This window comes from Bombus huntii, chromosome 18, assembly GCF_024542735.1.
Source record: "Bombus huntii isolate Logan2020A chromosome 18, iyBomHunt1.1, whole genome shotgun sequence".
NCBI lineage: Eukaryota > Metazoa > Arthropoda > Insecta > Hymenoptera > Apidae > Bombus > Bombus huntii.
In genome coordinates this window covers 1,698,641-1,722,660 of record NC_066255.1, presented here as the reverse complement: position 1 = coordinate 1,722,660, position 24,020 = coordinate 1,698,641, and the positions used below count along the sequence as shown (strand labels likewise).

General features: G+C 36.6%; 1 protein-coding gene and 2 long non-coding RNA genes across 11 annotated transcripts in view; 2 read left to right on the top strand and 1 right to left on the bottom strand.

The window, feature by feature from the left end:
* Positions 1–24,020, bottom strand: part of LOC126875450 (tyrosine-protein kinase Btk29A-like) — a 216,335-nt gene that overhangs the window by 110,246 nt on the left and 82,069 nt on the right. Inside the window, exon 5 of one of the 3 annotated variants that reach the window (XM_050638375.1) lies at positions 13,434–13,577. The exons of the other annotated variants lie outside the window; for them this stretch is intronic. Coding sequence (XP_050494332.1) covers positions 13,570–13,577 — 8 coding nt within the window. The 3' untranslated portion in view covers positions 13,434–13,569. Of the gene's footprint in view, positions 1–13,433; positions 13,578–24,020 lie in introns of those variants that run through there. 3 annotated transcript variants of the gene reach the window in all.
* LOC126875458 (uncharacterized) overlaps positions 1–24,020 on the top strand; it is a 143,506-nt gene that overhangs the window by 92,570 nt on the left and 26,916 nt on the right. The window lies entirely within an intron of this gene.
* Positions 13,585–16,857, top strand: LOC126875459 (uncharacterized). 2 transcript variants are annotated; one of them, XR_007693461.1, is made up of 2 exons: positions 13,585–16,023; positions 16,454–16,857. It is a non-coding gene; the product is annotated as an uncharacterized LOC126875459 (long non-coding RNA). The 2 variants fall into 2 exon arrangements; XR_007693462.1 differs by lacking the exon at positions 13,585–16,023 and adding an exon at positions 16,255–16,347.

Sequence of the window (24,020 nt, the reverse complement as noted above, 5' to 3'; positions counted from 1 at the left end):
CTAATATCTTCTACACGTTTCAACAATATATTCTGCACGTTTTGCTTACGACAAAATAACGAATGCGAATGGTTGGTTGAAATAAACGAAGCGTTGTTATAATATGTCGCTATCAACTGTTACCATGGCGCCACGGTAGTCACCAGTGACCACCAATAAGATAAACGGTCCATTGAGAAAGAATGTTGTCGTACATCAGCAATTTATTGTTATTTTGCCATTATATGCTTCGAATAATAAAAATACTTCCGTCGCATCCTGAGCGAAACATGTGATTTCGACCGTGGCAGTCAAAGTGTAGTGTATACTATGTTGGCAACTAAGTAATTGCGGATTTTGTCACTATTGGTATTATGGACATACGTATGTGAATATGAGTCTGTGGAGTATGTGCGTGCGCAGCGTATGGTAAAACAGAAGAATGCAACTGTTGCGTACGCATGGTGATGAAAAAGATGGCGAGACAAAGAGAGTGCTGAGACGCGTGCAAATGTGTATCCACGAATATCTTGTCAATCACATATTAAATAAATCTGAAACTATTTTGATATCAATTCTAAATGTAATGTAAGTGTTCTTATACATTTATTTCGGCGATTAAGATCCACAATTCTCAACAGTTATGAATCTTAAAAAGAAATATTTGGAAAGTTGGGGGAGAAGTTGGTTCCTTCTGTCGTGTCTATTGGGTTGGCAACTAAGAGATTGCGGATTTTGTCAATACCACCTAATGACAAAATCTGCAATCACTTAGTTGCCAACTCAATAGAAGATGGTGGACAAAGAGAGTGCTGAGACGCGTGCAAATGTATATCCACGAATATCTTGTCAATCACATATTAAATAAATTTGAAACTATTTTGACATCAATTCTAAGTATATTATAAATATTGCTATACATTTATTTCGGTGATCAATACCCACAATTCTCAACAATATGTTATATGTGTCCAAATATGCTGTATACAGAGTGGTTGACTAACTCGTCGAGCGCTATGAACGAGTATATGCGTTCTCACATAACCACTCAATTTAGACTAAAAGTGGCGTTAAAGTGGCGTGATAAAAAAGACGTATGGGTGTTATCCATCTGACACTCTGATGATTTCGTTGAAACAAAAAAAAGTTAATTATCAAATTGACAAAGCAAAGCGGAAACCAAAGTGTGTAGCAAACTACAATGCCTTGATGGGTGCAGTTGGTAAAATCGATATGATTTTAAGTTCACTTCGTCGCGTTCGAAAAAGCACAAAATGGCATAAAAAATATTTTTTCCATCCCTTAGACCTCGCTATATATAATGCATATATTCTTGACAAAAGTGCTAATAATAAAACTGGAACGTTTAAAAATTTTCATCTGCTTCTTATAAAAGATATTTTGCAAAAATACCCACCATGCTAAGGGAGGAAGAGTTGATCGACCTTCCATTTCGGTTAACGAAGAGGTATTTCCCTACATCCTGCGTAACTAAAGAAAATAATAAACATTCTTCGCGACGAAGATGCGCCGTTTGCACTAAACATAATCGCAAGACTGACTCGCGTTACGAATGCAAAAAATGTAACATTGGCTTATGTATCGAACCTTGCTTTCAGTTCTACCACACTGTAGTATCGTAGACGAAAGGCCTAACAGATATCGGGTGAACTATAAACAATGTCGCGAAAAAGCCGAAGTACCGACAGGCTCAACAATGTATCGTCGATCCTTCGATCGAATAGTTTCGTGGAAAGGTCTACGTGACCCTGGCCACGAGCGGTTCTGGAACACGTGCGTGGTGGGGCTAAGCGAAACATAAGGAGTTGCTAAGGGACAAAGCCGAATTAACAGTCAGTGTGAGTTGAGAAGCCAGAGAGTGTGAATCGAAAAGCCGGGGAGATAATGTTGCTAGCGTTGTCGAGAGAGCGTGGTCCGAGTGAGAGAGAGAGCGTTGGATCGGTGGTGACGAGAATTGCGAATTAACTATCTAGTTATCTTAATTATAATACGTTTTGTGATTAATTGTGATTAGTTCACGTTAAACAACCATCGTTTCCTGTTTAATCATCATCTGTTTAATCCATCTATTGTAAATAAACTAATTGTAATATAAGATCGTACAATACAGTACAAAATTATTAAATTTTCAATTTAAAAGATATAATTTAAAACTTTGATATTGTTCATGTTATTATTGCTTAATGAAATAAATGGTTATTAAGGTTTCCGAGGCCACTACATAATTTATTTTAGTTACAATCAATATGTCGGATTTACATTAGAATTAGGGTTAGGGGCGTGAAACGAATCTTCGTTTGGGTTACACGTTGTCGTTATGCAATGGAGAAGACATTGACTAGTGCAAATACGATTATTATAGAACCGGACAAGTAACCGCGGTAGTTAGGTACTCGAGAAACTAATGACAATGATCCTAGGTTCAATAACGAATCCGCGGTCGACGGGATGATAGATGAACGTACTCACAAAGTCTAAGTCGGACGCATAATATTCACTGGTCGTAAAGAGTTACTCCTTTCATCAATGAGATCGCGAGAGAGAATGCCTTTCCCGTCCCGATGATGCCACAGAGGAAAACTATAACGGGGTGTGTCTAAGGATACGAGATCATCGGATTCGTCGAGAAAAGCCTTCGTGCAGAAAGTAAGGGAAATTGACGTTGCTGCTAATTGGTCAATCTCCATATCGGTGGTTAGAAAAAGATGCTAGCCGCCCTCGAGGGAAAGTTGCTAGTGGGAGACGCCGCTCGTTGAAAAATATGTCTCCCCTATCTTCCCGTAGTTGGGACAAAGACTGTTTGTCTGTTTGAAGGACTTTAGTTAACTAAATCTTAAGATTTGTAACGGGTCCTCACGCTAGCTGAACATGTACTGCGGAGACGCATCGACATCTGGCAATCATCTTACTCGAAGAATAGGGTCTGCGTGTGGCGAGCCACGGGACAGAAACCGTTGGAATGTTTACTGTCGTGTGTCGCCACGAATATTTCTTTTAAGGAGAGCTATAGAATTACTCCATACCTTTGTTAGACAAAGCGTTCATCCCGTGACCGCGGCTACGTTCGGCGACTGACTGTCGCCTCGAGCCCAAGCTCATTATCACGACTCTCGAACAATTACAATCGGGTTGAATAACTACAATTGTTCAATTACAGCTATAGTAGACTCTAGGTTACAATGTTGCGGGATTATCCAAAATTCCAAAGGCTCCGGTGTTCTTTCATCTCCGACAAATATATTTTGTAATGAAAATTCAGTCTGCTCAACTTGCGCTATTTCGTCAAAAATACAGCAGTCGGACAACGCAGCGCTCAAATGTTAACCAATATCATTGAGTCATTGGGAACCAGAGCAGTTTCAGCTCAGATTACTTAGTTTTACAATTTTTCATGAAATTTCATTTTTCTGCTATCTCTGGCACGAAAAATCTAAAATAAATTTAAATACGCGAAACTGCAGTAAAAATAGCAATAAAGTAAGAATACAAAGTAACGTTAAATAACTCCAATAATCTAACATAAATTATCATAGTCGTTTATAGCTGCACGACGCTGTGAGGGTTAACGAGTCAAGGATTAAGCAGAAGTTTCGGTCTGGTGATTTGCTCGTGGCTGAATACCGTTGTTCGTAGAAATTGCTATCGTCTATAGCTATGATCCTACTGTCTCTGATCCTGGAATAATAAAGAGAACGAGACTGGCCGCGTCCGCGACGTAATTCCACGGATTTGTACTCGTTGGTCGTCCGCGTTGGAACGCGGTCGAGAAACGTGGAAATTTCGCAGGCTTTGCTTCATCGTCGAGTCTGCGAACTGTCGCGATTCGTTAGCCAGTTCACGAGTGCCTGTTATACGCGACAGTTATCTTAATCGCGTCTTCCTCGCGGATCTTCGTCGCGGAGGCTGGCGTAAGCGGCTTTAACTTATTTGCCGGAGACCTGGAGAAACGGGATGTGTCTTAATGGCCGTTAGTCGCCTACGAATTTCGCGGCAAGTGAACGTGAGAACGTTTCAGAAATCGGAAGCGAGAGCGCAAGCCGCGTTTTGCTTTATTTTAACGCCACTGACGTGGATTATGGTACTTGTCGGTATTAGGCTACTTCGATGGATTTCGCGGTGTCGAAAGCGTTCTTCGATGGCAGTTTGATCCTCCGACCTGTCAGTGAACGAGCAACGGTTTATCATAACGTGATAAAAACACCGATTTCGTCAAATTTCCCAAATAAATTTCTCGATTCGTTTAAGCTAAGCAAATCTTTCGCGTCTTTTACACAGTTACTATGATAGAAAATACAATTTGATGACGTAATCAAATTTTCTTCTGACCGTAATCGTTTGTATTATATCTATTTTTGCAATTTCTTCTTATAGCATACATATAACATTTAATAACATTTAATTTAAAATTCCTTTTTTTTTATGTCCTTGTACTTCTTTTTCTACTCTTGCGACTCTTCTTCTTTTTTAGCGTCCTTGCTCTGCTTTTTTTGTTGCTGGAATTTCTTTTCTTCTGCTGCTCCACAGAATTTACTCTATTGTCGCAACTCTTCCTTTCGCGATGTTTGACGCATTCTCTTTTTTCTATCGCCAGAAAACTCTACTGTTTGTGTCTTTACATTGCCTGTTTTCTTACTCTCGATCCTGTTTCTTTTTTTGCTTCTAATTTTCCACGTCTATTTTTTAGGTTGTCCGAAAAGTTTCTTTCGTTTTATAAGGAAATAATAGACGCGCAATGTTTTTTGTTTTATATTAGTTTCGTTGAATTATGCACGAACATAATAATAGAAATATAACGAAATGGATCATACATAATTCAATAAAATAATATAAAACAGAAATTATTGTTCATGTATTATCATCTTATGAAACGAAAGAAACTTTTCGGACAACCTAATACAATTCTTTTCTCGAATTCGTTTCTTATCTCATTATGGCGAAGATTCCATTTCTGATATTTTTTTTTTTTCTATCACTGCAATTTCCTCTTTGAGACCTTTACACACATACACAACATACTGCTTTTTTTAAATGTAAACATTTCTTTTTTCATACTTTTAGATTTTTATCATCAGAATTCTATTTTCTAACTTGCAACTCGCAACTTTTCTATATTATAACCTTTCTTCGTTAGTGAATTTCCAATTAAAATACAAAACTTGAGCAGATCGTAAGTTTCTGCTTTGAAGAATTGAAACAAATATCATGACAGTCTTGTCATACACGCTAAAGGAGGTTTAGTATCTACGTGAAATTCTTGTTACTTTCTTCCTTCTTTTTGCCATTGTACCAATTTTGAGGGCAGTTTATCCGAAGACGGTTAGGCTTTTCTTTAGCTAAGAGGAAACTTTCTTCGGTGATTGGAACAATTAAGAGTTGGAAACGAGTTAGCTTCGATGGCTAGCCCTTTGATCGATCGAGCATAGTTTTACACATCGTAACCGATCTTATCTCGTTACCAGTTACTTTATCAGAATTTACTCGACCACGTACCACTTCCACTACTACAGTCCATATTTTCCACAATTAAAACTTGTTCGATTCACGTCACGAACCGTTTAGGAAAGTTACTATTGGCTTGGCAACTAAGTGATTGCGGATTTTGACATTACCATCTAATGATAAAATCCGCAACCACTTAGTAGCAACCCAATATCAATGTAAAGTGTTCAAATTTATCAAAGTATTTGATTTGATATTTGATAAAAAGTTGTGAAGACGTGTTCGACAGAGAACAAAATTACAAATCTAATTATTGGATTGGCAACTAAGTGATTGCCGATTTTGTCAATACCACCTAATGACAAAATCCGCAATCTCTTAGTTGCCAACCCAATAGACACAACGGCAGAAGGAACCAACTTCTCCCCCAACTTTTCAAATATTTCTTTTTAAGATTCATCATAACTGTTGAGAATTGTGGATCTTAATCGCCGAAATAAATGTATAGGAACACTTACATTACATTTAAAATTGATATCAAAATAGTTTCAAATTTATTTAATATGTGATTGACAAGATATTCGTAGATACACATTACACGTATCTCAGCACTCTCTTTGTCTCGCCATCTTTTTCATCACCATGCGTACGCAACAGTTGCATTCTTCTGTTTTACCATACGCTGCGCACGCACATACTCCGCAGACTCATATTCACATACGTATGTCCATAATACCAATAGTTGCCAACCAACAGAAAATTAAAGAAAACAACAACTTTCTTGCTTAGGTATCTCATAAAATAGAATAGTAAATTAACACGCAAAATAGATCCCACAGATTATATATGTTGTGTGTATAAGGTAACCACGAAAATCACTTTTTTATAGAAGAAAACAGAGGTATGTTTAAAATTATTCTTCTATATTCTTCCGTTATTCTTTCCAGACATACAACTTTCTTCGTTATCTAATAATAATGAAACCTTTATGATACTTGATAGAATGAAATTCTCTAAATCTCCACCTACACCACTATGATTTGCAACGTATCGTATGATGTGCATTAAAAAGTTTTAGTATATTTTATAAAGTAAATGGTGAATTTAGAAGTAGTTTGCTAATAATAACCTTGAATCACAAAGAAATAAAGAATAGTCGCACATCATATTGGGTTGGCAACTAAGTGATTGCGGATTTTGTCATTAGATGGTAAGGACAAAATCCGCAATCACTTAGTTGTCAACCCAATAAGATCACAATAGCCACCAGCATTTTTCTATTCTTCAACAATTATTTCTACTAAACTATTGCTCAAAAGTATGAGTACCCAATATGTCCAAAGTACAAATCATCCTACCAGAACTAATTAAATCGAGCAATTGTAAATTATAGATTTTCTTTTCAGAAACTTTCTATAGCGTCGGTCACCTGTACATTTCTTCCACACAAATTCTGTATTCCATCTGACATCTTTTTTTTCCCCCACAAAAGAAGATCACGATATATGCGAAAATGTGAGGCCACGTGATCGTAAATTTTAATTTGCTATAATTTCGATCAAAAAGAAACAGAGCAGCACGAGATAACTCATCATCGAACTGTAGAATTTTTAGGCAATCGCGAGGTTCCATGGTGAACGAACGTGCGCGAGGGAAGATCGGCAGCAATGGGTCGGCGTTTCGCAAGTAAATAAGCAGACACACGAAGGCAAACGGTTCCGCTTGTATGGCCTGACAGCCTATTAAGCTGACCTTCTTCTTGGTACAGTGAACACGACTCACAGCTCCGCCGGTAGGACCTCTTCAACACGGTTTTCAGACTACGAGCAAGCAAAACTACTCAAAGACGTCTGAAATGAGACGGTACTCTGAAAATGATAGGAGCAAACACGGTGCAGCGCGCGATTTAAGTGGAAACACCTTGCCTAGCAAGAACCAAACCCAGTGTGTGTGTGTGTGTGTGTGTGTGTGTGTGTTGCCGATGAAAATTTCAAAATCCTTCGTTGCACGCCGACCTAAAGACCCTGCCCCTTATACTTTCTCCGCTCTTCCCATTTCCTTGCAACCAAGTGAAATCGTCAAGACGGTTGAAGGCGTCCTAAATAATATCTGCAAGATATTTGCGGACGTTCCAGGCCAAAGAGAATTTCGTTTGCTTGTCTTTTGATACCAGCAACGAGAGCTCCTTTGTCATTCTGTTTCGCGTTCCTGTCGGATGAAACTTATTGAGATATGTGTAATTTTGTGTGCTAGACTAGATTAGCCGGGTAGTATAGTGACATACGTATGTGAATATGAGTCTGTGGAGTATGTGCGTGCGCAGCGTATGGTAAAACAGAAGAATGCAACTGTTGCGTACGCATGGTGATGAAAAAGATGGCGAGACAAAGAGAGTGCTGAGACGCGTGCAATGTGTATCCACGAATATCTTGTCAATCACATATTAAATAAATTTGAAACTATTTTGATATCAATTCTAAATGTAATGTAAGTGTTCTTATATATTTATTTTGGCGATTAAGATCCACAATTCCCAACAGTTATGAATCTTAAAAAGAAATATTTGAAAAGTTGGGGGAGAAGTTGGTTCCTTCTGTCGTGTCTATTGGGTTGGCAACTAAGAGATTGCGGATTTTGTCAATACCACCTAATGACAAAATCTGCAATCACTTAGTTACCAACTCAATAGAAGATGGTGGACAAAGAGAGTGCTGAGACGCGTGCAAATGTGTATCCACGAATATCTTGTCAATCACATATTAAATAAATCTGAAACTATTTTGATATCAATTCTAAATGTAATGTAAGTGTTTCTATACATTTATTTTGGCGATCAAGACCCACAATTCTCAACAAAACTTTAACGTGATTTCAAAGCATCTGTGGTGAGAAATAATTTCCTTGCAATTCGCGAATGTCTCTACAGTTAATACACCAGCAGAGGCATGCGCACTAAGTGACAATTGTCGAAAAATCTCGTCTAGCCAACCCGTTTGTATAAGAACACGTGTATGAACGTTAGGTTACAGACAGGTGTTTTAAACAAAAATCCTTCCTGTGAATTGTGCACTCTTCTGATTATTTCTGACTACTCGCTGAGAGTAAATAACTGTTTCTCTTTCATTCTCGTGTTTCTATATAGGGTGGTAACGCGTGCGGCACGTTATAACGGATCTCACTGTAGATCGTTGTCTCGATGGAAAAATTAAAAAAAAAAATTAAGAAAAAAAATTTTTTATTTATTTTATTTAGTAAAAATTCTTTTTAATTTTTTCTTTCTTTTTTTTTAAACTTTTCTATCGAGACAACGATGTACAGTGAGATCCGTTATAACGAGACGAGATAAAGTGCACGCGTACCGAGCCCAAATTCAAAGTCGATTTTCTCGAAAACGAAGCCTCCAACGAAAAATTTTTATTCTATATTTTTGACTTCTTTTTTCGCGTAGAATCACCCCCTTTCCGCTTGTACCACCAGTTACCAACCACCCTGTATATAGTTGCACAGTGTATAATGTACATATATGTATACACAACATTATACATTAACCCTTTGCACTGTTACGTGGAATGTGAATCGACATCAGTTTTTATCTCAGCAGCTCCTTTATCGAGTCTCAGCTATTTTTGCGAAACGTGCGAATCGTCTGGATGTTTGAAATATATTGCGTGAAACATTTTGATGTTGTTCCAACAACGAGTAACTTCAATTAACTCGAACAGGAAGAGCGTTACCCATATTTGGGTTACGGGGTTCCACGGAAGCACACCTGTCACATAGATACGGGTGACGTGGTGACCAACGTGTTAAAAAGTGATTAATCCAATATGCCAATAAAATCAACAGAAAATGTTCTGCCAATAACGAACAAATATATTATTGTCTACAAATAGCACTTGTGTATGCATCATTTTGAATGCCGGACTCGGGAGTCGTCGACAGAAAAAACACAAAAAAATACTGGCGGATACAGAACCCATAGCAAAATAAGAGAAAACATCAAACCAACAGAACACAACTCTGACACCGCATAACAGAGGTGTAAAATTGTAAATATTGTAAATATTGTAAACACTTGTAAATATTTGACACCCCCCTCCCCGCCCCCCCCAACCTAACCTCAAAGTCACACAGCACCCAAAAAGCAAGCTACCGAAGCGTCCTGTTTTGCAACCAAGTTTTCAGGACAGAAAAAACAAAAACAAAATCACACAGAAGCTCCGCTCCCCCAGTGGCTTAAACCTAATAATCATATTAAACACGAAAAATGTAAAGCGCCGACACATATCATAGCATGGCTACGTCGTACCGTCGCGTATCGGTACTTTTGCCAAAAACATCACTACAAAAATTCACCGTTTATTGTGAACACCAAAAGGTATTTAGAACACTTGTATCTTGGGCTTAATAAACATAAAAAAAAAAAACTCAGGAGTCGTCACGTGATCGCCACCTATATGCGACGCTTGTACCCACAGGTCACCTCGTGGGTGCCACCTATGAGCGGCACTCGTAACGAGAGGGCTAAAATTCTCCACTTATTATCCCATCTAGAAGATCGTCAACAATCTTCTTCGTGTTATTCGTTCGTCTATCAGATAACGGCTGTAAACGAATTGGTGGATCTCGGTCATAATCCAGCGAAGACTATCGTTGGAATTGCCATTAGCGTGGCGTTTAACGATACGAATGGAGGAGCAACGGCAACGCCGCGATTCATTTGGCAAAGGACGAGATCGGGAGAAAAGGTGAGGATGCCGCGAGCAAGAGTCGAGAGTCGTTATAATTTCGTTGGTGTGTGCACGCGCTGCTTTTGCCGGCTGTCGCGCCCCGTCGGCGTCGCTCAAACCAACTCGTTAATTGCATCCTTCGCGTTAATATAACGGAACTGTGTCAGCGGCTGATACAGTGACGCGCGAATTAAAAGAGCGAGATAGAAAAGCAGAGGGGAAAAAAGAAAAAGGAGAAGAATCCGCGGAATCTGACTTCTGCTCGATGGTAGAAGATCGTCTCTTCTCGCGATGAAGTAATCAACGTTTCAGATCAAAAGTTTCGAACGACATATTTCATAGACATTTCTCTTCGACTAGTCGAAAAGAAGGGCAGAAATGAAGAGGATCGAGAGAGAAAGAGAGAGAGGTGTTGAATGGATCGAGGCATTCGATAGCTCTGCCTATCCACTGCGATTCGAATTCAAATTTTCCAACGGTTGTAAAGCTGTTTTACGCGACTGCGACAACCTGACGACTGAAGCATGTAATCCGTTTCCAATTTGATGAAAGCAAATTTGCTGCGACAAACGAGTCGAAACGGGGCTTCGTTTAAGTTGAGATTTTATTACGGCAACTAAACACGTATACGTTCTTTGTCATGTTATTTGTCTGATTGCTCGATATTGACTGTCATTTCTAAAGGCTTTGATAGAAAGAAGACTAAAAAGAAAACATCCCACTGACTTCACTGAAGAAATAAATTAGTCAAACTCGAAGATGTATCCTGTTGGGGGTAGCCATCCACCTTTTATTATTTAGTAATTAAGTTAGAAAAATTTGTTGAAGTAACTACTTCAAGGAAAACTCTACATCTTTATTTATGTATATCTGTGACCTTGAGACTGTTATTACGCAGAAATATTCTAAATAAGGAGCGGTGCATATTATTGCATTCTCGAATATATATTATGTTTTTGATTGCAAGGTCTAGGAACAAAGGAACTAATAAACAGATTTCTCTTTATGTTCCCTGTAGCCCCTAGCCAAGGCTATAACCTTAACTTTTTTGGTAATATCGTTTTGCTATAAATATATGAACGTACTCCCCATCATTCCATTGTCTAGTAACACTAAGAGAGTAAGGATCTGAATCAGCATAAACTTATACTTATACATGATACTTGTACTTATACCTTTAATTATTTCAATATACTTTTCTGTTACAAATTCATCCACTCGTTTTTCGATCAGTCAACCTTAACCTCAACATTATGGAGCACGTTTGCCAATGGAGACAAAGCACGTTTGATTTTAGTCGAATTAAAATAATGTAACATATGCATGTTCAAGCGTAGCCGCATACACGCACACAAGTAAACTATCGGGTTGGCAACTAAGCGATTGCGGACTTTGTCAATAAGTCGAGTAATACCACCTATTGACAAAATCCGCAATCACTTAGTTGTTAAGCCGATAGCATTAAATTTTGTAACAAAGGTTTCGATAAGTTGAGAATTTAATGGTATCTTTCAACTGATTTTATGAAATAAATATAAATGAATCATAATAATAATTATAAATATACCAGTACTCGAAATTCCACTTCTATTAGTTTGGCAACTAAGTGATTGCGGATTTTATCAATACCACCTAATGACAAAATCCGCAATCACTTAGTTGCCAAACTAATAGATAGATGTGTATATATCTCAGTATTTCTTATTGTGTGTGGAGCACTCTGTGGCGGAACTTGGCAACAATGCATATCGCCGAAGCGAAGTGCCTAATGAGCCATCAATATCCCAACGGTCCTTCCGCGGAATTTTCGAGAAGATGGCGTGCGTGGCAACGGTCGCGGACACTTAACAAACGCGTGAATAGTGGGGATATTGAGGGGCGACGAAAAGAAAAGAATCGAATCCGATCGACAGTTAGGTTCGAACCAAGAAGCGATAAAGTCGAGTTGTAACGGGGCAGCGAGATTGACTGGCGAAACCGAAGCCGATACGCGACGCGATCAAAAGAAGACGCTTGTTAATAAATATATTGTTGACCTAAACACCGAGTGATTATTTAACGCACTACACCCTATAACACCTCAACTCTATAATTACGTGTGTGAGTGATAGTGTCACATTGCAGGTGTCATGTTTCACAGCAGGGCCATTTTCAGCTATGTACACGTGTGTCAGTTTAGTATCGTAAAATAGTGTTGGTTATTAATGTTGTAAAATGTGAGAATTGTTTGTTTGTAAAGCTGTACACGCGTGCTTGTCTTCGATTTATGAACTTAGCAACCACCGTGGCGGGTCATATATGACCAACGTGGCAGTCAAAATAATAAGATAGTTTTGTAACAAGCTGAGTAAATGATAATCTGAATATGCAAGGTCGGAATATGGTAGAACACACTATTCTAGTTGTATCAATTTTTGTCGTGTGACACACATGGTCGTGCGTTGCTTGGCGAACTATGTTTTTTAATTTGTTCCAAACTAACAAAAAACAAATATATACTTCCAAAAATATTTGTTTTACATTGCACAATTGAGCGGTAACTGTTAAACAATATTAGACCAATAATTATTTCTATTCAACCTAATAATTTGTGATATTAGTTGCATCAGATGACGCTGATTCGCTAACCGATATCATCCTTAATCTACGGAAGACATATTGTTGCATGAAAAATTTCCACTAATTAATATTATATTTCATTTGCAGGAAAGATAGAACGCGTTACGTTGCGAAATCCTCAACAACTTTTCTCAAAACCTATTCAGAATGTCCATTTCCCAAACCACACACAATGTGAATCTTCGTTTGGATGTATTACAGCTTGATACGAACAGTTATATTCTAAATGACGAAGAATCCGGAAACCACGCGAGCCTTAACGAGCCTCGATGCATCGAAAGACAACGCGTTTCGAGTTACAGCTCGACGAATCGCATTTAACCAGTGGTTCTCGCAAGTCTGTGGCCACTAGTCGTGAATTACGAACGAGCTACAAGCACGGGCAACCGGTTGCATAGATTCAGGGGCCATCGACGCAGTACAGGCACGTGTGAGCGCTAATGGTAACGAGATACGATTCAACAGAGAGAAAATAAAATGAATAGAAGCTCGTCGGGAGCAGAAGCAAGAGTACCGAAGCGTAAAAGCTTCGCAGATCGTTTCGCTACGTCTTTGAAGCCGATTCTCGCAATTAACAGGAATGTTATATTATAAATATTTGACCACGGACGCCATTAATTGAAGAAGGTCGTTGGAGACGCGAAGAGGGTCAGGTTAAACCCTTCAATTTCCTCTTCTTTGGAGCCTCTTCGCTTCTCTGCCTGTCGTCTTCTTCCATTTTGTCGTTTCCTTTTTTCTCAAATTGTACAAGGTCCAGAACGATTCCTGCGTCTGAGGGTCGTCAAGGAACTAGTTGGAAAGAAAAGAGGGTCAATAGTAAAACATGATATCCGATTGCCACGACGAAGATTAACCTGGCCACGCCGCACCGTACCACTCGCCTCGATGGTTCTTCCTTTGAGCGTTTCGAGCGGCCCTTAAACGCTCGGCCCTTTGTGTGTCCGGGAACCAATCATACTTCCGATTTATCGTTGGTCCGTGAGCGAGAATGACTATTATCGAAATCTATTTAGTTAAAGGATTATGTGATGTCACGTATCTGATGATATAAAATGAATTTGTACTTGGTGCAAGTGATATACAGTGCCGTAAATAATTAGAAAATTAATCAGAATATCAAAAGAAAAATTGACAGAGTCCTTTATGTAACTTTATATTATAACATGAAAGAAAATTGAAGATACAACGGAGAAAAATGTTGTTCTTTTACATTTTCTTTTAGAATTATGTTTTTGGCTGTGAAGGAATGTAGACTCAGTGTCAATCTCGTTAACTTTTCATTCAACATTTAGTGGATTTTACTTTATTTTTTATCGCTTCTGTTAACCTGTCAAGCGCACTATCCACTAACTTTTGCTTTCAATATCAGCTAAGGCGGATTTTATTTTCTTTCTAAATTCCGCCATACTTTCTATAGCTGGCTTCTCCTGATCATAAACTTTTCTTGTTGGAATCACAGATTCTCAGTCGGGTTTAGACGAGACTCAAAGCTGGCTATGATAATAATTCTATTGTGAAACCTTGAAAATACTTTTTTGTAATAGGAGTAGTATAATGGCAGCATGGTCTTCTTGATAAATTGTCTTTCTGTCTACCATTTTAAAAAACAATATTTCGCTATGTAACACCTTGTGCTATTTTATAGCGTTCAAATTTCTCTTGATATATGTAGGCATGATCAGTAGTTTCCTGGAAATATCGAAGAACTAATAGAGAAACGGTGTTTGAGTTTATAATTATTCACAGTACTGCAGTCGGTAAATTGAAATATTAAGCAGACTCGTTTAACCATTAAGAGCTGTCGTCAATAGAAATCACGTTGATTCTATCAGAGGCAAAATTTCACCTTAATAGATTTATATTTTGTGCTTAAAATAAAAAAAAATAGATGTATTTAATATCAAATAAAGAATGGAAAAGTTATTATTTGCTGTAGCTACAAATGACACTCCAATCATATTATAATTTTAATATTGGGTTGGTAACTAAGTGATTGCGGATTTTGTCACTAGGTGGCATTGACAAAATCCGCAATCACTTAGTTGCTAACCCAATATAATGTAATAACAATCGAAATATAAAAAGGTAAACCACTTTTCAGAGTCTAATGTATTTTTAACAGAAATTTTAAATTACCTCAAACTACTTTCATAATCTTCTTTGACACTCTTACTCTTGCGCAAAGTATATTCTTATTTACTAACTGTCTATTGAACCTTGGAGTATTAATTTCGTTCAGTAACAATACAAAAACTGGATTTTGTAGATCTCGGAATTTTCTTTTGTATCACGACTATATCTCAAAATATTAAATTCACTATTTTGGCAAAATGAATATATTGGGTTGGCAACTAAGTGATTGCGGATTTTGTCACTAGGTGGCATTGACAAAATCCGCAATCACTTAGTTGCCAACCCAATATAATGTAATAACAATCGAAATATAAAAAGGTAAACCACTTTTCAGAGTCTAATGTATTTTTAACAGAAATTTTAAATTACCTCAAACTACTTTCACAATCTTCTTTGACACTCTTACTCTTGAGCAAAGTATATTCTTATTTATTAACTGTCTATTGAACCTTGGAGTATTAATTTCGTTCAGTAACAATACAAAAACTGGATTTTGTAGATCTCGGAATTTTCTTTTGTATCACGACTATATCTCAAAATATTAAATTCACTATTTTGGCAAAATGAATATATTGGGTTGGCAACTAAGTGATTGCGGATTTTGTCACTAGGTGGCATTGACAAAATCCGCAATCACTTAGTTGCCAACCCAATATAACGTAATAACAATCGAAATATAAAAAGGTAAACCACTTTTCAGAGTCTAATGTATTTTTAACAGAAATTTTTAATTACCTCAAACTACTTTCATAATCTTCTTTGACACTCTTACTCTTGAGCAAAGTATATTCTTATTTATTAACTGTCTATTGAACCTTGGAGTATTAATTTCGTTCAGTAACAATACAAAAACTGGATTTTGTAGATCTCGGAATTTTCTTTTGTATCACGACTATATCTCAAAATATTAAATTCACTATTTTGGCAAAATGAATATATTGGGTTGGCAACTAAGTGATTGCCGATTTTGTCAATGCCACCTAGTGACAAAATCCGCAATCACTTAGTTACCAATCCAATATTAAAACAAAACTTGTATAGAGTGGAAGTGGACGACCAAGGAGTGCAAAGTTTATACTTTTACAAAGTTTATAACTTTCAGGTACCTACAATTTTAATAAGCTGCCTTACAGAGAGTATCAGTAATCGATTAAGACTTCGTATAAAATATAAGCTCTGCGTCTTTTATCTATTGGGTTGGCAACTAAGTAATTGCGGATTTTGTCACTATGTGCTAATGACAAAATCCGCAATCACTTAGTTGCCAACCTAATATATGTTTCAAATTGTTTGAGCACATAAATTTCAACGTTCGACCTGTATTTTACCACCTGGTTATATATTTTTTGCACTAATTACGGTGGAAATAAGAACGAGACGATGTTTACAGAAGAAATTATTCATTTCACCCTGTGACTTACAAAACGTATCTTTCGTATTTCTTTTTTAATTGTATTAAATTGTAATTGTAATTAAGTTGTATTTAATTATAATTTCGAAAATTATTTCACTTTTCATGGTGCACGAAGCAGGAACCAGCATAATACGAAGCCAGACCCGGCCCATTGTCCTTCAGCAGGGCAGACATGCATTTATGTATGCAATACTCGAGTTTCTGAGGCTTTCTAGTGCCTGCACGCCCTAATACGCCGTTATAATTTATAGCAGGCTGCTCTACGGTTTCGGATACATCATCACTCCGCTCGGCTTGCGATATTGATCAGCTGCAGAATGAATAATCATGGCCGAATCGATCATCGTCTGCTTGTTCCTTACCGCACCGTAAAAACTTGACGAGCATTAATACTAGGATTACCACACTAGTCAAATTGACTGGTTTTACAATTTTATTTTCAAATTCCTACTTCATGTTATACCTTTTTCCGCAATAATGTAATGACTTTCGCAATGATAATTAAAAAAATAATATAATGAATTTTATTTTGTTTTTTATGTATTCAAACTGAAAATAATTTTATATCAAGGTTACTTATACCAATACCAGTCAAAATGACTGGTACTTGTCAAAGTGTAAAAGGGTCCTGCAATTTGTTTATTGAACCCTAATTAACCAGTTTTCTCGTTTCGTACAACTTGCCACACGTTTTTAAAATTTTTACTGCGTACAATTCGATATGACGATATCAGTTATGAGGAAAATTCCGGATCGATCGCTAGATCGCTAGATGCTTACGCTAGAGATACCACACTAGTCAAAATGACTGGTTCTACAATTTTATAAATGTGTCGACCCTCGTTTAGGGATGATGGTCCCAGATGGATTAATAATACCAAAAATGTACTACATATATTGAGATATGTATAATTTTGTGTGCTAGAGTAGATTAGCCGCGTAGTAGTGACACACGTATGCGAATATGAGTGTCGGAAGTATGTGTACGCGCGACGTCTCGAAAAACAGATGAATGCAACTGTTCCGTGGGCAGTGTGATACGGAAGATGGCGAGACAAAGAAAGTGCCGAGACGCGTGCGAATGTATATCGACGAAAATCCTGGAAATCGTTTATTAAATAAATCCATAACTATTTTAATTTGAATTCTAAGTGTATCCTTAGTGTTCCTTTACATTTATTTCGGTAATTAAAGTTTACAATTCTCAACAACATAACATGGAATTCCTTCCGTAAGAAAGTAATAAATCAATAAATATAGAAATGTTCTATTATTACGTATTTTTTAAAGACCAGTTACTTTTACTGGTTTTGGTAGAAATAGCTTCGTGTTAACTATCGGCAACCAAGTAATTGCGGATTTTGCCATTAGGTGGCATTGATAAAACTCGCAATCACTTAGTTGCCAAGTCAATAGTGAATTGTGAATTTTTCTAGATCGATGATAAATTCTGCACGTAACACACAGAATTTAACAAACATAGAAAATACGAAGAGAAAATACGATACGAAAAGATTAGTTTTTAAGAAGATTACGAGAGACATTGAAACATTTGATGAATACAGAGGAAAAAAGGAGAAATTCTTAAGCGCACTAGTGGAAAAAAAATGATTAGAATTAATAGATATAAAGGAGCTTATATAGACGAACGAAACGAAGCTTAATTTCCCCGCGAGATCTACTCATTGGCGTATCCGATATTCGACAGAAACCCGAATTATCCCAAGCATTATTCCCGTAATCCGTTAATCCGTAAATCGAAACACTCGCTCCTCTGATCTGAATTTCAATAGCTGGCTGGCTATCGGTGGAAAACAAAAACACGAATAAAACACGAAACTCTCGTATAAATACGACGATAATTCATCGAAATAAAATTCAAGGATTTACAATAGCCTATCCCCGCTCCCTTGCCATACCACGGTAAAATAACCACGGTGGATGCGATGTGTTCAAAAAGATTACAATTTCCCCAATGGATTTTACCGATCGTGAATTTAATTCTCCGCATATATGTGGTGGACTATTCGAGAATATTCGATGATTCATTATTACGTTACAACGTTGGCATTATAGTAATGCTCATTTGCATTAATTATAATAGATGCTGAAGCGAGAGAACAAAGGTAATTACAATATAATTATTTATATTTAGCAATTTACTGGGTATAAATATATCTTGTTGAATATATTGCGGAAAACTAGAAAAAATAAAACGTGATGTGTGACGAACATCGTATTAGCGAATGTATTAATCCAGTCGTATTGAGGCAACCTTGTCTATTTTTAATAAATAATAATAATATATAATAAAAAAATATAATATATAATATGAAAAATATAATACATAATAAAAAAATAATAAATTGATATATTGATAAATTTATACTGTGCATATAATTATATATACATATAGTATTATAATATAATATAATATATAATAATATAATATGTATAATAATAAATAATATATAATAATATATAATATACAGGGTGGTTGGTAACTGGTGGTACAAGCGGAAAGGGGCTGATTCTACGCGAAAAAAGAAGTCGAAAATATAGAATAAAAATTTTTCGTTTGAGGCTTTGTTTTCGAGAAAATCGACTTTGAATTTTCGCTCGGTACGCGTGCGGCACGTTATAACGGATCTCACTGTAGATCGTTGTCTCGATGGAAAAATTAAAAAAAAAAATTAAGAAAAAAAATTTTTTATTTATTTTATTTATTAAAAATTTTTTCTTTCTTTTTTTTAAACTTTTCTATCGAGATAACGATGTACAGTGAGATCCGTTATAACGAGACGAGATAAAGTGCACGCGTACCGAGCCTAAATTCAAAGTCGATTTTCTCGAAAACGAAGCCTCAAACGAAAAATTTTTATTCCATATTTTCGACTTCTTTTTTCGCGTAGAATCACCCCCTTTCCGCTTGTACCAACCACCCTGTATATTATAATATAATAATATATGTAGTATTGTGTATGTTTCTACATCCATTTATTGTAATTTTCTGATACAGTCAATTGTCTTGGAACTAAGTTACTCTTAAACAATACACGTAAAACCTAGGACCTTTATCAATTTATTAAAAAATTGACGGTGGATAATGTTCTTTTAACACTTAGCCAACCGAATAGGGAGATCTGCCCTCTAAGATGAACATCGCTGCGTGACCCAACTGGGAGATCTCCCTTTTTTACTTTAGCAACGTGTTTTCTTTTTTTTATTATTATTGTCAGTTATTGTTCAGCTGAAATTGTTCCGAATTAATCGCGCCACTCGTTCTGCTTTTATAAAGCACAGTATATAATAAAACACAAAATTTAGTAGTATTAAAATTAATTAAAAATCTACACTATCAGTTATGACTAAATAAAGTTACAATCGAACGATACTACAATATAAAAAAATATTAAAATGCATTATGAATTTTTCATTTCACGTTCAAGTCCTGTTATTTAACTTTAGTCGCCTTTAACGTTTTCAATTTTACCTATTTCTTTTTATACTTTTAATATATACTTTTAATTCAGTGTTTTGTATAAACAATACGTGAAATCGTTAAAGAAAATCATTACCGTAAAATATAGTTAACCGCTTAAATAACTTTTAGATTTCTTTGTTTTTTAAATAGTGAACATTAGTCGTTGATAATTGGAAAAATGCACGGTGGACAGCGTATGGGTTGACTTGTCCATTGCGGTGAGAAACGTACAGCCCGTTGTGGCGCGCGCGGTTGGCAAAGCAGTGGATTAATGCATTCGCTCTTATGATGTTCACCACAGCATGCTTTGTTTCTTGTAGTTTTCTACAATGTATTCAATGATAGAATAAACCTACTTTTATTATAAGCAGCAGCTTCTACCTTTTCAGAAGTAAGCACGTTAATTATGTATTCATTTATATCGCGGTTTAAAATTTACAAAATTCATATACGTGACGCTGGTGGCGAACGTACGATTAAATAATTTTTCCGTAGAATATAAAAAAAAATTCATATAAAAGTGTTGCAAAAATTACAATGTGCTCCATCATTAATTACACTTTACCGAACGATAACCGATTAATCGGTTTTTGTCGCCGACGCTTACCGACCGATAGCGTAATGATCGGTTTTTTGTCGCCGACGATCTTTCTCATTATTTGAACAGTAATTTGTTATTTTGTACTAAGGTACCTTGCACAGTTGCGTCAGTTGCGTTGCTTTTTAAGCTCCCACATTTTATACCAATCTGAAAAACTTACTGTTCGTGATGAACGAAAAGAATGGTATCGGAGAGTCTAAACCGAAACAAAGCCGACGTCAGGGAGAATCTGCGACTGAATTACCGGTCGGACGTGCGTATGCTGTTGAATCGTTAGCGGTCGGTAAAGTGTTAATCTGATTGACACTCAATTGAATTTGTCGAATTTTCACACAGAAACTTCTTATTTGTTATTTTTATTTTTACTTACTATTATTATCATTATTTTTTATCACTCGATCTCGTACTACAGATATCTCAGAGGAGAGACGTAAGGAGATTGCTAAAGCGACATTCGAATGAGAATTCTAAAAAAGATGCATCTGTTCGTTGAAACTATGCAATACATCAGATGCTTTAGATGATCGGGGAACGTACCGCTCCTCCATTAATCCTCGCGAATGCAAAAGAGACGCGATTCTACATCAAATGTACCGTGGATCTGGATAGAACGCAGACCGGATAGATTCTTCGTGGAGAGAAGATAGGACGCGGCGAATACGAGGAGCATAGGCCTACCACGCTGCCTGATCTAGGCCATCTCTGTTCGCTAATGGATTACCAAGACGCTCGATAGCAATTAGGATGATATCGACGGAGCGCGAGAAACGGAGTATTTTCTGCGCAATTGATGGAAAATCGAGACTACTCGGCGATGAATTATCGTCTAGAGGGCTCGATTGTATGTAACAGATAGGACCTGCGATTTTAATTTTTAAGAAGATTACGAGAGACGTTGAAAAATTTGATGAATACAGAGAAACTCTTAAACGCACTAGTGGAAAAAAAATGACTAAAATTAATAAATATAAAGGAGCTATATAGACGAACGGAACGAAACTTAATTTCCAAATTTGGAAAAAGAAACAGCGCGGGTGACAGAGAAAAAAGTGCGAGAACCTGCTTAATGGGAAGAAACGTATATCAGTCAGACAATGTTAACCCTTTGCACTGGGAATTTTATATTTTAATTTGGTTAGCAGCAGCTGCCAACGTTTTTAAGTGTTTTATTTGAAATTTACTTTAACTAAAAAATAAGACAATTGAAATAAATAAAGGAAGAAAGAAATTCACTTAAATATCAGTTTTTTTCACACTATTGTAATATCGTAGAATAGTTTTGATTGGAGATCGGCTGAAATTAGAAAACACCGTGTACGTCGTCTTTTTGTGGTTTGTTTACATCCAAGAGCGCCTAGTAACAGTGACGCGAGAAAAGATAAGCAGCGTCAAAACAGAAGTACGGTATCATATTTCAAGGAGTGGCAATCGAGAGGCCAGAGTATGTGAGCCAAAAAGTGTGTGTGTGTGTGTGTGAGAGAGAGAGGACGAGAGCAGGAGTGCAAGAGCGAGCACGACCGAGCAGGAGTGCATTGGCGAGGGTCAGAGTTGATGGAGACGTCGAAGCATAGAGTCGTTAGAATTGAGTTGCGAATGTTGTCGAGTGTAGAGTTGCTAGTGAGAGAGAGAGAGAGAGAGAGAGAGAGAGAGAGAGAGAGAGTTACCAAATAGTTGTCAAGTTATTTGTTGTAAATACGAGCGTTGCATTTAGTTTTCCTGTTAATCAAACATCGTTTCTCTGTCTAACTAATATCTGTATTTTCAATCCATTATTAATAAATTATAATTAATCGGACAAAATTACACCTTTAATATATTCCGATATTACACTATTGTTGTATTTTCTAATTTTTAAGTGTATGATATATCTTGAAACAATTTGCAGAACGCAATCCTGCTTTGCTTTGGCTCGTTTTACAACAAAAGCTGGCACTCGACAAAGGAGCTGCTGAGACAAAAACTGACGTCAGTACAAAGGGTTAATGCGGCAACGTAACTTCCTTACCATCGATCTTTATCGAATAAAACTTTCCCTAATGTGAGGAAATATAGTGCTGGTAGTAGATTTGGCAACGGTGTGATTTGTTTCAATATCGTTCACGCCAACACGAAGTCAAGTATTAGGTTATCCGAAAAGTTTCTTTCGTTTTAGAAGGAAATAATAGACTCACAATGTTTTTTGTTTTACATTAGTTTATTGAATTACGCAGAACAACATGGATCATACCTAAGTCGATAAAATAATATAAAACAGAAATTGTTGTTCGTCTATTATCACCTTATGAAACGAAAAAGACTTTTCGGATAACCTAATACGATGCTCCATCAATCTATATGCGCGCAGTCATCATTCGTCACTCACTCGTTTCACCACAGCGGCTCTTTTTCACGCTGGCCACACTCCTTGACAACGCTGACAACATTCTCCCAATAACTCACTAACAGCTACCTTTTATACCATGGCTCTGGTATACCTGGCACGTCCATGTTCCACAGATGTGGATGACCCATGGTCAAGTAGACCTTCTAATTTACCTTCTAATTTACCAAATGTCCAGTTGGACAAATTATAAAGTACAATTTAAAAAATAAAAAAGAAAATAAAAAGTAGAACTTAATTATCCAGAGTTTTTCCCCTATACTACACTGTATACTCGGCACACACATGTTCCACGGACGTGGATGATCTATGGTCAAGTAGACCTTGTTAATTCCTAGGGATTTTCCCTGATACTACACTAGCGTAGTTGTGAGGTTATTGTGATTGGAACTAGATCAAACACGATATAAATTAGAGCGTATTTTCTTATTTACGGGCACTAACTTATCTTCTTTTGTCTATTTTATTTTGTCTATATACAATACATGTGAATATAATTGAAAGTTTATCGTGTTTGGTGCTATTTTAAATCAGAGAAATCTAACAAATACATAAATAAAGGTTTAGCACTAAAAAGATGAAAGTAGAAAGGTTACATCGTTGTGTCATGGATAATTAGTATTTTTCCATGAAATTGAACTGGGATCAGGAACGTAACTTGAGCAGCGCCCAACCGGCAAACTTCACGGTGTTTCAAATGGACCAGCAATGGGGATGACGGCTGATTAATTATGAGAAACACAGTGGCGATCAATTATAGAGAAAATACTGTAATTGGCACACGCGTATTACTTTACCTTTCATCTAACCTTCCACATAAATTAATTCGTCGGACTTCGAACAATTTGTGGGGACGCAGGTATTAGACATCAACTTCGTACAGTTTTAACACTAAAGCAATATCATACAAAAATAATAATAATTAAAATTGTAGAATGAGAACGAAATATGTTTGAGCATAATCGTGTTTCAATCACGATAAAAGTCAACATTAATTTTATTAAAAACTCCTACCGAGAACATTGAAATTTATCATTTTAGTATCAATCCTTTGATGGGCACGAAACTAATTATTGGATTGCTTTAATTTTTCTAGTGGAACATAAGAAGATACGACTGCATCATTTAAATAAGAAGGAAAATTCAAAGTTTTTCCTTAAAACTATAACTTTATACAATTAGGTATTGTCCGTTTTTGTCGATCACCTTTTGCCATCTTT